A 14,043-nucleotide genomic window follows, 5' to 3' on the forward strand; every position below is an offset into this window, starting at 1 on the left:
TGGATAAGGAGAGGTGCCTTAGTGGGAACACGTCTCCCTCCTCTCTCGTTTGCTGCCCCCCAACAATTTTCCACGGGTGGGTGAGAGTAGGAATTGATAGACAGAGGTTGGTTTTGAGAAAAACCTGTGGACGCTTGTGTCCTCTTGAATGCACATGTCTACCATTTGAACATCATGTCAGACACTTAATTGAAGAAAAAAAAATGTTTTAACAATTAGTTTGACAGATGTCGAATTCCAGCCTTATACTTTTGAAACCGCAAAATTAGTAACCCGTTATGTTGGTACAATTTATAAGTCTTGTGTATCTCGACGGTATGTTCGTTGACTAAGATAAGTATTTTATTGTTTAGCACTTCTTTCAGTTCTTATTTCATTCAGCTTCAATCAACAGAAAAAGAAACAAATTAAATATCCATAAATTTTTCCTCATATTTTTGTAAACATATGTATGCTTTTAAAATTATAGATTTTATTAAGTCGATTTTATTAAAGTAATTATTTCTGGTTTCTAAATAAAAGCTAAATGAAGACATTGTCTATAAAATGAATGATTTCCATAGACGTGGTCTTTTGCATATCGTCTTTGTCATAATCTTCAATCGCCAGCCAAGGAAATCGATAAATTCATGAGCAACACTTGCACTGGCAGCAGTAATATTTTACGATGATTCACAGGCCCTACGACTTCAGTAGCGCTTGCAATCGATTGCTGTAGTAGTCGGTTGATTGCGATGTCTGAATTATGTCTGCGTGATGCCATAAGCGTTATTCGATTGTTAAAAGATTTTATGAAACTTCAAGTGACAGGTGTCAAATGCCAGCTTAACCAACTTGAAACCACAAAATGAAAAACTTCATATATTTTCATTAATAACTTTCTGTTGAATAAGTTATACAAATTTAAATTGAATTGTTTAATGTTTTCTATGTTTTTTTTTTCATTTTTGTTAACTTCAAGTCAACTCAGTGACGAACATAGAAAGCCAAATCTTTTGCTGCGTTTACACGAATTTAGTGAAGCAGCAAACAACATACAAAGAATACACCAAACGATTCATTGAAAACTGTCACAGCTAATTAACGGTAAATTACATGCTAGTGAAGTATTCAAGACACAACTATTTAACCCGTTTTTAGGATAGTACTTTCTTAATTTGATAACAAGTTTTTAGAAAACTTAAAAAAGGCCTAGCAGACAAAGAACGACAAAATCATAAGACATGCGTTCAAATGTTTTAAACAATTTTTTTAAATAAACAAAATCACTAGCCTTCAAAAATTAATGTAAACATACAGAAGTCGTTAATTGAGAGCAGAATCGAATTCAGGATTGTACTAAAGGGTGGTTTTTTTGAGGTTAGGATTTTCATGCAGTAGTATTTGACAGATCACGCGGGATTTCAGACATGGTGTCAAAGAGAAAGATGCTCAGTATGCTTTGACATTTCATCATGAATAGACTTACTAACGAGCAACGCTTGCAAATCATTGAATTTTATTACCAAAATCAGTGTTCGGTTCGAAATGTGTTTCGCGCTTTACGTCCGATTTATGGTCTACATAATCGAGGCTCATTTCTGGTTGAATGGCTACGTAAATAAGCAAAATTGCCGCATTTGAAGTGTAGAGCAATCAGAAGCCGTTCAAGAACTGCCCATGCATCCCGAAAAATAAGTTTGGTGTGGTTTGTACGCTGGTGGAATCATTGGACCGTATTTTTTCAAAGATGCTGTTGGACGCAACGTTACTGTGAATGGCGATCGCTATCGTTCAATGCTAACAAGCTTTTTGTTGCCAAAAATGGAAGAACTGAACTTAGTTGACATGTGGTTTCAACAAGATGGCGCTACATGCCACACAGCTCGCGATTCTATGGCCATTTTGAGGGAAAACTTCGGAGAACAATTCATCTCAAGGAATGGACCGGTAAGTTGGCCACCAAGATCATGCGATTTGACGCCTTTAGACTATTTTTTGTGGGGCTACGTCAAGTCTAAAGTCTACACAAATAAGCACGCAACTATTCCAGCTTTGGAAGACAACATTTCCGAAGAAATTCGGGCTATTCCGAAATGCTCGAAAAAGTTACCCAAAATTGGACTTTCCGAATGGACCACCTAAGACGCAGCCGCGGTCAACATTTAAATGAAATTATCTTCAAAAAGTAAATGTCATGGACCAATCTAACGTTTCAAATGAAGAATCGATGAGATTTTGCAAATTTTATGCGTTTTTTTTTTCTTTTTAAAAGTTCTCAAGCTCTTAAAAAATCACCGTTTATTATTGCAAGTTATGATTACGTCGATCAACTAAATTTTGTTTGTATTTTTTCTCCCCACAGTATCCAAACCTCCATTAATTATGATGGATAAATAAAAAAATCTGATGCTTGATTTCCGTGATCGACGAAAACCGATGTTTTATGAGCCGCTATAGGCAGCTGCCTAGTTAAAAATCATCATTTACAAGTAAATCGTTTTAAATATCTATTAAATTTTTAATAACTCATTGAATACACTTTTTAGGTTTCATACTTTTCTAATTATACAAAATATAAATACTTATTGTGTTTTTATTGAAATGCTTATTACAGAACAGAATATTGTATTGAAAATAAATTAGTTACTTAAATAAATTTAGTATTTCACTAAGATTTAAAATAAATAGTTATACACGCTTTTTCAACTTTTGTTTGTTATTAAGGACGAGTATTGTAATAAATAGTTATTTCAGAAATCATTTAACAGAAATAAATGATTGAGGATTTGATTTTGGAATAAAAACAAAAAAAAATAATAAATATCTTACAATATCTTACAAACAACAGTTTTTAAATTTATGATGTTGTAAATTCCATAAAGAACCGAAGTTATAGAAGTAACCCATATTAAGTTTTCTGCCTTACATTGCTCAATCACAAGCGAAGCATTCATTTTTTCTGTAAAACAATATTTTGTTAATTGCAGTTTTTTCAAAGTACAAGGTGGAGCAAAAGCTGTCCTACCAAGAGAAATCATTATCAGCTGATGATGATGTGCCAGTTTAGTGTTGGTAAATCACATCAAATATACATTTTTATAATTTTTATCATTTGTTTTCCTGGTATAATATGAAAACTTTTGCACCACCTTATATAAAGAAAACGTCTATAATTCTAAACAAATACGGCTCACCTTGAATGAATAAAACAGACCAACAAATAGCCGTCTATTGTGTTATCCCCCATCTGCTATTAAATTGGTATGGTTCATTGTAAATTAACTCGAAGCCGTTTCTTTTATTGTTGTTTGTGTTTCTATTTGAATAAGCTTGCTGTTGGGCTCTTACATCATTCCAACTGCTGCTTTTTAAATTAGTGTAATATTGTACTTTTTTGGGTTCCGGTTCTTTGTAGTATTGTGCTTGTTTTATGGGGACACTCTGAAAAAACTGTCCTCGTCGATTTACATCCTGGCTATATGCGGCGGCGGCGTTCGCATAACCTTCATACAAATTAACCTTCTTTACACCCAAATCCGGATTAGAGTACTCTCGAACTGGCTCGCGGACCTTAAAAACTATATCTTCATTGCCGAAATTACGAAATTGATTTGCATTCGATTCATAAGAATTAACTTGTGGTTGATCGAATAAATCATTATTACGTATGTTGTCTACGGCAAAGAACGGACCCTTGGCCCGTTTGAACTCGGCATGCACATTTTCGATATTATCCGACACAAAAAACGGTCCTAGTCCGGCTCTGCCTGCTCGCCTAGTCATTTTATTTGTCTCGGGCATATCGAGTAAATGAACAGGTCTAGCTCTAGGGGGTCGATAACCGCTCTTATATGGAACTAGTTCGTTTTTAATCACTCTGGCATTTCGCCAAATCTTGACCTTGTCCTCTTCGTCGTCGGGCACACGAACTCCCTCAATAACTGGAATCTCTTCGGGTGAGAATAGAATTGGACTCGCTTCGTTGTTTTTGGGTTGTTTGGATTTCTTTTCGGGTTGATCCTTCGTCTCGAACACTGCTAACGTCGATTTGGCTATAGATTCGGGAATGCTTCCCATGATGTTGTAGAAGAAATTCTGTGCGGTTCGACCAAAGCTCTCCTCCTCCTCGGGCCGCTGATGATGGTGATCCGCATTGTCAGCAGTCTTTATGGCCGCATTCAAAATAAGTGGAAGATTAAATAATTTCAAGCTATCATTATTGTCCACAGCACGTTTGAAGTATCTGTTCACGGAATCACTAATAGGCTGCCCAAAGCTCTCTGCATTCCGAGGTCTCTTTTTAACGAGCAATTGAGTCATTTCACCATTATTACCCCGCACATTGATCACTTCTGTATCATCGAAATTCAAATTTCTGCTCACACGTAATTCGGTTCGAATTAATTTCGGTTTCAAAGTTGTGGCTTGTTGCTGATGTGATGGCGATGGCGATAGCGATGGCGCGGAGCCCGATGCAGATCGAGGCTTGCTATTTCCATTCTCTGGAAACTGAAAAGCTACAACCACCACTGAAAGGGACATCATCATTCCCAACAAAATGATGGAACCTAAAGCTGGCATTTTTGGTCCTTCGATGTGTCGTCCTTTAAACAAAATCAAACTCTGCAACCGAATAATTTGATACAAACATTGATCTCACTTTGTGCACTCACCGTTAATTTGTTATAAAGTTCCTTCGACTTGGGATACTTAGCAGAGGTGTCGTAATGGATCTAATAGTTAAGTCCTTCTGAACTTATTGCATCTTGCATCGGTTTTAATAATAAATTAGAGTTCGTATAATTTGCTACTCGAAGCACCCAAAGCCACTGTATCTTGGGGTATATTCCAAGTACTCGATATGAAGTATCCAAACGAACTGTGCACCACTACTCGATCAGCGCAATGTATCTTTGAGGTTGGTTGAGAGATAATAATACACTTTCACTTTCTCTTTATTGCAACAAGAAAGTAAAATACAAGATCCCCACCTTTCTTTGCAATAAACGAAAATTGTGTGTGCGTAAGATTACGTAAAGTTTTTTTGTATTATTATTTTTATTATTTTTTATTTTCTTAGTAAACGAGTAAGAAATGGTTTAATGTTGTAAACAAATATATAAGCGAATGTGTAACCGGAGGAGGAAGTGGGAGGAAGTAGCTATGTTGGGATTCACTTAGTTCATCCGTTTGCGCATTTGAATTCGGATGTGATGTTATTTTTGTTCGTTTAGTTTTTTGTTTGTCAATTAATGAGTTGAAGTATGGAAATTTAATGTCTTCGGAAGTAACAAAGAAAATTGGTTTAAATTTTGTTTAGCAATAATTTTGATGATTAGTTAAGGCATTGATGGGAACATTGGTGTTTTCGTTAGCTATATTTAGCTCTATTATGCAATTCGAAAGATTATAACAAATCTCGAATTTGAATTTTTAAAAACTTTGGATAGATCTTTTATTTTACGATATATGAATTTGAATAGGAAAAATAGAAGACATAATAATCTACTAAAATGAGAAAAGGTATGCAATATGAATTTAATTCACACTCAAGTTTGGTTTGATTATTAAATACGTCTTATGAGATTATGATGATGTGAACATTTAGATGTTTTTGATATTAGTGAAACAATTAAAGTTAATGACCTTACTAAATACTTCTCATAATATTGATTTTATACAAATTACTTTTTGTTAAACACCTGGATAAATACATTTTGAACTTTATTTTAAAGTTTGTCAATATACACTTACGACACATTTCCTGCAAAGTTTCTAGTCTCGGTTTATTGATAAATTGTAACTCGATAGAGTTCTAACTCAATTCTTCATAAAGTTTTCAATCGTAAGAACTCTGATTTAGATATCAGTGTAAGATAGAACTTCGATTTATTAAACCCTCAAATTGTGGAGTCTAGAATATTAGAAATCGGTTTAACAATATTTTTATTTCGTTCAAATGCCTAGTTCTTAGATTCATACCGGTTTTGTATTAAATTTTTAGAAAATATTTTTTGAAAATATACAATTAACATGGAAGGTTTGCCAAAAAGTCTTAAATACTAGTTCCATAATGATTCTAAAAATCATGTTTTTATTAAACATGGTCTTATTTTGTTTATCGAATTTTTAAAAAGTGTGGTAGTTGGGTATTGTAGGATACTCTTCCAGACAAAAATAATGGTATATGTCTTAGACAACAGTGTTATATTGCAAAAGCTTTAAAATCCAACCACGTTGACCCTAAAATCCTAAGACCTTTCAGCTTATCATCATTCCTTCTCAAAACTTTTGAACGTTTGATCGATATCCACTTAAGGGCAAGTATTGATAAGTCCCTCCTTTCAAAGACTCAACCGCCTACAACAAAGGGAAATCAGTTGAAACGGCTCTACACAGTATAGTACGTACAATCGATTATTCCCTCCATCATAAAGAGTACACCTTAATTGCCTTCTAAGATATAGAAGGTGTATTTAACAATGTCGACACATCTGCAATTGCACGTGTATTGACATCTCTGAAGGTAGATAAGTCGATCATCGAATTGGTTAATCTGCAGATGTTGATAAGCAGGATTATCAATTGAAAACTGGGCAATTTTACTGCAAAAAGGGGTGTCAGCAGAGGTACGCCACAGGGTGGTATCCTATCCCCTTTCCTCTGGAAATTAGTAATAAATGAATTACAAATTGCTCTAGAAAGACAGGGATACAGCGTGTTTGCTTATGCGGACGATGTTGCTATTGCAGTAACGGGTAAACATCCCAATATACTAAAAGAACTCTTACAAAACGCTTTAAATAAGCTCAACAGATGGGCAAATCGGTGTGGACTAGGCGTTAACCCACCAAAAACCGACCTTGTCCTCTTCACAAGGAAATACAAAGTCCCACTCATTGACCCTCCCCTCATAATCGGTGACTTAAATTCTCTGAACAAGCAAAATACTTGGGTCTCATTTTGGATAAGAAATTAAGTTGGAAACCTAATATTCAAGAGAGAATAAACAAGTAAAAAGTCCATTGGTAATAAATGGGGCCGCATTACACACTTTCTATATATCTAGGTCATAAGACCGATCCTTACTTATGGAGTAGCGGTATGGTGGACGGCGCTAGATATAGCGACAAATCGCGATAAACTCAGCAAAATCCAATGAACAGCCTGCCTGTGTATGGGAGGAGCACTTCGCTCTACCTCCTCCGCCTCACTTGATGTTCTGTTTCATCTTATACCTCTGGACAGTTTCAGCAAGCAAACGGCTGCTAATACAGCCATACAGCTTCAAGCCTCCTCTCTGTGGATCAATAATGGAATTGGCCACACTGCTATTTTGAACTCGTTCAGAACTATAAACAGTAATATTAACTACACCATACCTCATCCTCAATTTTATAACTATAGCTTCAAAATGACTATACCTTCCAGGTCTTCTTGGGAGAATATACATCATTTTTGAACGATGATCCTAAACTTTTATACAGACGGATCAAAAACGGATGATAGGGTTGGTGGAGGCGTTTACTCAGACAGACTAAACTTAAGTCTCTCCTTTCGTCTACCCGATAATTGTAGAGTGTTCCAAGCTGAAAAAAAGCTATAAAAGAAGTCCTATCATGGGTTAGAGAAAACGTTATATCAACTAATGATATACGCATCTTCTCGGATAGCCAAGCTGCGTTAAAGTCCCTAGAATCTGTCTCCACTAACTCACTAACAGCCCTAAATATTCGATCATCTCTTACGGAGATGGCTACCAAAATCAACATTCACCTTCTCTGGGTGCCGGGCCATAGAGACATTCCAGGAAATTGAAAATCTGACGAACTTGCAAAAAGCGGAACAACTTTACCTCTGCTGGTTCACAATGCTAGCATAGGTATCCCCTTAGCTACAAGTAAACTCATGCTAAAGCAAGATGCCATAGAGAAAACAAACATCAGGTGGAATAATACCACCACCTGTTTAGCGACTAAACTAATTTGGCCTAATCTTAGCGCCAGGTGCTCAAAACAATTAATTAATTGTAGGAGTTGCATGGACGAGGAGGAGGAGGAGACAATCTGTCCTGCCTTATCACAAAGACGTAGATAGACTAGTTGGAGACTACTACTTCAACGATACCAGCGATCTAAAAAATTCTAACATTATTTGTCTCCTACGCTTCATTCCGAGCTCCAATTGGTTCGACGAGTTAAGCTGATCAACTGATCCATGTGGTATCACAACCGACCATACTTTGGTCTAAGTGTGTTGGACTTCCCAACAAACAGCCACTTTAACCTAACCTAACCTAGGCGACAGTGCTCAACGTCTCGAATTTTCTATTATGTATATTATTCACAATCGTTTTTTTTGCAAAGAATTCAGAGGCCCAAGAAGTGGGAAATTCAACGGCACCGATTGATAAGTTCACTAAATGTTGACCATCACACATATTCGACATTGCCGAAAATGCTGGTAGGTGATCAGAATTTCTCCGAAGTTACTGTGTATGAAATTTTGTTTCTGCTTCTAATCTAGATGTTATTTAAAAAAGACTTCAATCATCCAGAACTTCAATATAACTAACGTATTTGGGCAGGTGTCCCGAAGAAAAGTTTCAGTCTCAGACATAACAACGCTAGAACACCGCTGTAATATAATTTCACAAAAAATGATCTGTTAAATTAGCCAGTTGCATTTCCTCACTTAAAAAATTCAGCCATAATACTCGGACTTACAAAAATGCCCTTCAGTTTATCATTGAGTTCAATTTCGGATGTACATACATATGTACTGTCAAGTACGGAAATTCTATTTTTAACCGCACATCGAGAATGTGGAATGTTTTATCCAACTTTGTTTGTCTCTACCATTTCGATATTCAAAACTTAAAGATCGAACGCTTGCAATATGTTTGAATATAAACATATAAAGGGTTTTGTTTTTTATAATAAGCGCACCCTTACCTACCCTTATTATGCAAAGACCCAGTGAGACCAGTAGGAAAGGGAGAGAAAGGTTGAAAGGAGGTGTCGGTGCATATTAGCTTTAAATTCCTGGCCGGGAAAGACAGAGTATGGTAAAGAATTCCACATTCGCGTAGTACGGCTAGAGAACGAATCTCTGTACTTGACGGTACGACCGAAGTTGGCCTCGAGGGTGTACTGATGAGCAGTTCTGGAAGCGCGAGTATTACGGTTGAACTGTTTAAGGGGATTAACGCAGCTGGCTATTTCTCTAGAGCATAAACCGTTAAAATTATGGTAAAAGAGGGTGAGACAGGAAACTTTACGTAGATGTTCGAACGACGTAAATGATCCTATGATGGTATTATCACCAACCAATCTAAATGCTCTACGTTCAATACTGTATAAGAGGCTTAAGTAAGTTGCAGAAGCACCAGTCCAGATATGGGAGTTATATTCAAGCTTTGGATGTATATAAGTCTTGTAAATAACAGCCAGATCAGAGGGTGATAAAAACTTCTTGCATCGCATTAGAAAACCCAAATATCTTGCGGCATTTTTGGCGACATTGCGTACGTGATCGTTTCCAGAGGTGGTTGGTGGTACACATACCGAGAATATCGAGATGCTCAGTCTCCTCGCTGCAAGTGCCATCCAGAAATAATGGTAACGATACAAGAGAGCATTGGGTTTTCGAAGCACTAAATTAAAGGTGGTTCTTTATTTCCCATTGTACAATGCTGTTTAGATTAGAATTTAATGAACTTATCATCTTTTGTCGTTGCAGTTTCACATTCCAAGGTGAGGGATGTGATTCTGAAAACGAATATGAAAAGCTAAGAGTACTACCGTCAGCGAAACAATGTATTGGATTAGAAGTTGCACGCAGGAGATTAATAATAAAATGACAAAGAGTGTTGGTGATAGAACAGAGCCCTGTGGCACACCAGCATTTATTTTGTGGTTTTCGGACTTGAATCCATCGAATATAACTTCTATTGAACGATTCGAAAGGTAATTACTAATCCAATGAAGGAGAGATTCATGAAAACCGAAAGCACGCATTTCGATAAGAGAGCCTGATGCCAAACTCTTTCAAATGATTTTAAAATATCAAGTGCAATAATCTTACTTCCTCCAAAATGATGTAAAGATTTGCTCTACTGTTCGGTGAGATGAACCATGAGATCACCAGTGGACCTATTGCTACGAAAGCCGTATTGTCGGTCATTAAGAAGCTTTCGATCTTCGAGATATTAATTGATACCGTTATCTATTTACTATTCTTAAATTTTGACGCTTTAAATATTGACAACCTGCGCAGTATCTTACTTTAGATTAACATATGTACAAATGTAATACAAATGTAATTATTACCAAATAAAAACAAAAACTAATAAAGTTTGCCAACTATCCCAACGAAGAACGTTCTAAAAACATAAGCAGAACTGCACTTACATATAAAACACATTTTTTAAACCTTTTCTAAAGGATTAAAGAGTTTTCATTTTTAACTGAAGTTGTTAAAATTTGCTATAAACATTTTTAATGGTTCGAAAATTTTGCAAGAAAAGTTTTCTGATATTTTTATTTCTCGAAGAGGTACTCATAATTAGCCACCGAGATACTTTTATACTTTGGGACCGCATACAAATGCTATACAATTGATTGATGACCATAAAGGAAGACTTCGTGAAGTTATCAAAAACTTAGACAATTTTGTCCATTTTTATTAGCATGACTTTCTCTTAGCAAAGGGTAGGTTCAGATAACATAAAGGACTTCGGAAGCCAACTGCTTTCTTTGAACACAAAATAAGACTAAGTTAAGCAGTTAACTGTCTACTTTAGTTGCAGAAACCACCAGAAAGGTTACAGGTCCTTCACAAGTTGTATTTTGTATTATTACGAAAAAGTCCTTATTCCATTTCCTTTATGACGAGGAACCCTTTAACACAAAACTTTGAATAAATTGTGCACTAAATAAATATATCAGCTTTTACTTAAAAGAAAAAAATGATCAGTTGACATTTTGACATATGTAAGTAGATTTGACTTGGCTGCGTTCAATCTCGTGTTGGATAAGCTATCCTGGATAGATGTTGAACGAGTTTGGGTAGCTCCCAAGAAATAAAAACAGGTTTCAGCTGTACACAAAAGGTAGACAAACATTGGGCAAGTTCAGACGACATAAGGGACTTGAAAGTAAGGCAAGTTTCTAGCATCTGATTTGCCAGCTGTCAAAAAATGTCCTTCCAATTAAGGCAACTTTATTGGAAAGTTGAGTTGAAAGTTAGCCAAGAAAAATCTTCCTAACTATCAAGTCAAGTCAACTTATGTCAAAATGACAATTGATCATGTTTTTTCATTCGACCGAAAGCTGAACTTTATTACTCTATGATCTATTTATTTTCTGCACACCTTCATTTAATGCTTTCTGTAAAAAGCTTCCTTGTAAATTTGGAAAAGAAATAAGTAATATTTCCTTACAATACAAAATACAAATCGCGATGGACTTGTAGCTTGCCTGAGAAGTGTTTTGTAGACCATAATGTTTTTGGTAGTTTTTATACTTGAGGTAGAAGTTTGTAAAGTAAAGCTCTAAATTTTAAAGTCATGATACTTGGAAAAGTAACTAGTTGCCTGGTCAAAATTTAAGTTCAAAGAATGAAGTTGACTGCAAATTAAACCCCTTATGTTGTCTGAACCTGCCCATTTACAATGCGATGTCCAAAAGTCTTGCAAAACAAAGTTTTTAGCCCATAATTTCAATAATTCACCGGATTTTTACCAAAAAATATAAAAATTTGAAATCAAATTTCTGGTTATTTAAGAAGTAAAACACTAACAAAAAGGTAGCCGGATCCCCTTTCGGTTTTCTTAATTGAAGGGCAATCTTTTTATAACAGGCCAATCAGATAGGTACTAAAAACTCAAATTGTACCTCAAGTCCCTTATGTCGCCAATCAAATTAAAAAATACTCAGAATGAAACCTCTTATTGGAAAATCCTGTACTTACTTATTTCTTTAACCCATTTTTCATTTTATATGTCTACTCTTTAAGTTGAATGTCTTTTTAACAGGAAAGCTATTTTCTCCTGTAAGAAAATGAAATCAAACCAGAAACTGATATCGTCGTCACATAAGTTCACTGAACCTGTCTCATATCATTAAAAGTAAAACCAATTTGTTAAGGATATGTTTCACTTGCGTCTCGTCGCAGCTTTAAATTAAAATTTCTATTTACATAGTTCTTTTTTTTTTAACTTATATAAACTACAAAACTTAAGTGGGAATATAGCTATTAGATCAGGTATACCCACTACCCAGTAAGTATATGAACATAAGAAAAGTTGACTTCTTCAACTGCGTAAAGAGATCAGCAACCCTCCAAAGCCACAACATCTTCTATAGTAGGTATATGCTTATTTCACTAGACATACTATATTTTTCAGTTTTTCCTTTTTTATTACATTTAATACAGATGAGTTAATTAACACTGGAAAAAAGAAACCAAAAAAACGAGAGCGTGGTGGTTTATTAATTTATGCTTTTCATGGTCTGTGGTAATATAAGCCGTCATCTTTGCTAATTTCTTGTTGCATGACTTTCCCAAATGAATATCAAGGCTGTTTATTCATGTGAATATTTGTATGACTTCCCATCGAATGCTTGAGATGCTCTCGGTCTTTCATCATCATCATCATACTACATACTACATATGATATCTACCTACTATTGGATAGCAGAGAAATTGATGGTGGCTTTATGTGGCTGCGTTGTGGCGGAAAATTTCATTTTAGTGACTCACACTTTTGTTTCTACTCGATACGATTCGAGTACATTCATTTATTATTTTTATTTGCTTATTCTTAGTCGTATAATTAAAATAATTTCCTATGTTTGTTGAAAGTAGATTAAGGTGTCATTTTATCATTGTTAACCAAGCGAGGCTAGGTTTGTGTAAAGATTAAGCTTTACTGGCATATATTATATTTATATGTATGTACATAGGCACATTGTTTGAATGAAATTGCATGTAATGTAATTGTGTGGAATTATTTGTTGTTGATAGGTGAAATATACATTTAATATTATTTAAAATTCAATAATTTCATTCAAATTTATTACAGATACCGGGTACCTACTAAATGACCCTGAAGAACTACCAACCTCGTTATTCATTTTAAGGTCTTAGCTTATATCTCAATTCACTTTCAACAAATTCCAATCAGTTTTAGACTTCTTCCTACTTCATCTATAGTTACCTTTTCGGCTCAAATAAGCAAACCTAAAACTTTGGAAAAAAGACCTCGAGTCAGCCGGCACATATTAGTGAGAAGTGACCTCATCCGACTTGGAGTGCGCAACTGGAGATCTCTAGCTAGGAATAACAAATGTTGCTATTTAAGTGAAACTTCGACTGCATGAGTAAGTTGCATATGGTTAGGAATATTTTGTCTACGTCACATTTTATATATCGTCTAGACTTTTGTTTCATCTAAGATGAAAATCTACAGAATGTATTTTATTTTCCTTCAAAGCTGAAAATATTCAGCCATTGCTTTGTGCTTTTGACAACTAGCCGTTCACATTTTTGAATTTAATAAGTGAGCAATGACCAGGGTTATGTCTAGAATTCTAGTGGGTTTTAAATACTACAAGAACAACTTCATTGTGCTATCACAAGGTGGAATTACATATCGTTCACAGGCGCCAACCGATCATCAGATTCGTTCATATTAATTAAACAACTTTTCTATCGTCACTGAGATTCGAACCTTCACTTTTTCAAAACTTATTTCTTTGCAGGTTCAGTTTTGTAAAACGATTTTTTACCTCTGTTTAATTTCTTATATCAAACTTTCATGTGCCAAAGTCTTAAGAAAAAGAACAACAAAATACAAAGGTACAAACGGAGAAAGTTGTAAAAAAAATAGATTCAAAGACAATGCTCAATGGAAAAAAAAAGTTGCTTGAAGGCTACGAGTATCCTCATTCAGTTCTGAATTTTTCTGAAAAGTTGTATCAATAATTTCGTAAAGTATGTTTTTTGTTAGTCTTTTATTTCGGAAGTCTCGACTTGGTATTCAAAATTAAAATTCAA

General features: G+C 35.1%; 1 protein-coding gene across 1 annotated transcript; it reads right to left on the minus strand.

Moving 5' to 3' along the window:
* Positions 1-3,176: 3,176 nt before the first annotated feature.
* LOC129945825 (uncharacterized) lies at positions 3,177-5,239 on the minus strand. Its single transcript, XM_056055756.1, has 2 exons — positions 4,656-5,239; positions 3,177-4,605 (listed from the first exon to the last, which is right to left on the minus strand). The coding sequence occupies exon 2, from the start codon at positions 4,561-4,563 to the stop codon at positions 3,211-3,213; it is 1,353 nt and encodes a 450-aa protein (XP_055911731.1). The 5' UTR covers positions 4,564-4,605; positions 4,656-5,239; the 3' UTR covers positions 3,177-3,210.
* Positions 5,240-14,043: the final 8,804 nt, after the last annotated feature.

This window comes from Eupeodes corollae, chromosome 2 (genome assembly GCF_945859685.1).
Source record: "Eupeodes corollae chromosome 2, idEupCoro1.1, whole genome shotgun sequence".
Taxonomy (NCBI): Eukaryota; Metazoa; Arthropoda; class Insecta; order Diptera; family Syrphidae; genus Eupeodes; species Eupeodes corollae.

Bases quoted from the DNA above. Each gene is read 5' to 3' on its own strand.
- LOC129945825 (XM_056055756.1), bottom strand. From the start codon at position 4,563: ATGCCAGCTTTAGGTTCCATCATTTTGTTGGGAATGATGATGTCCCTT.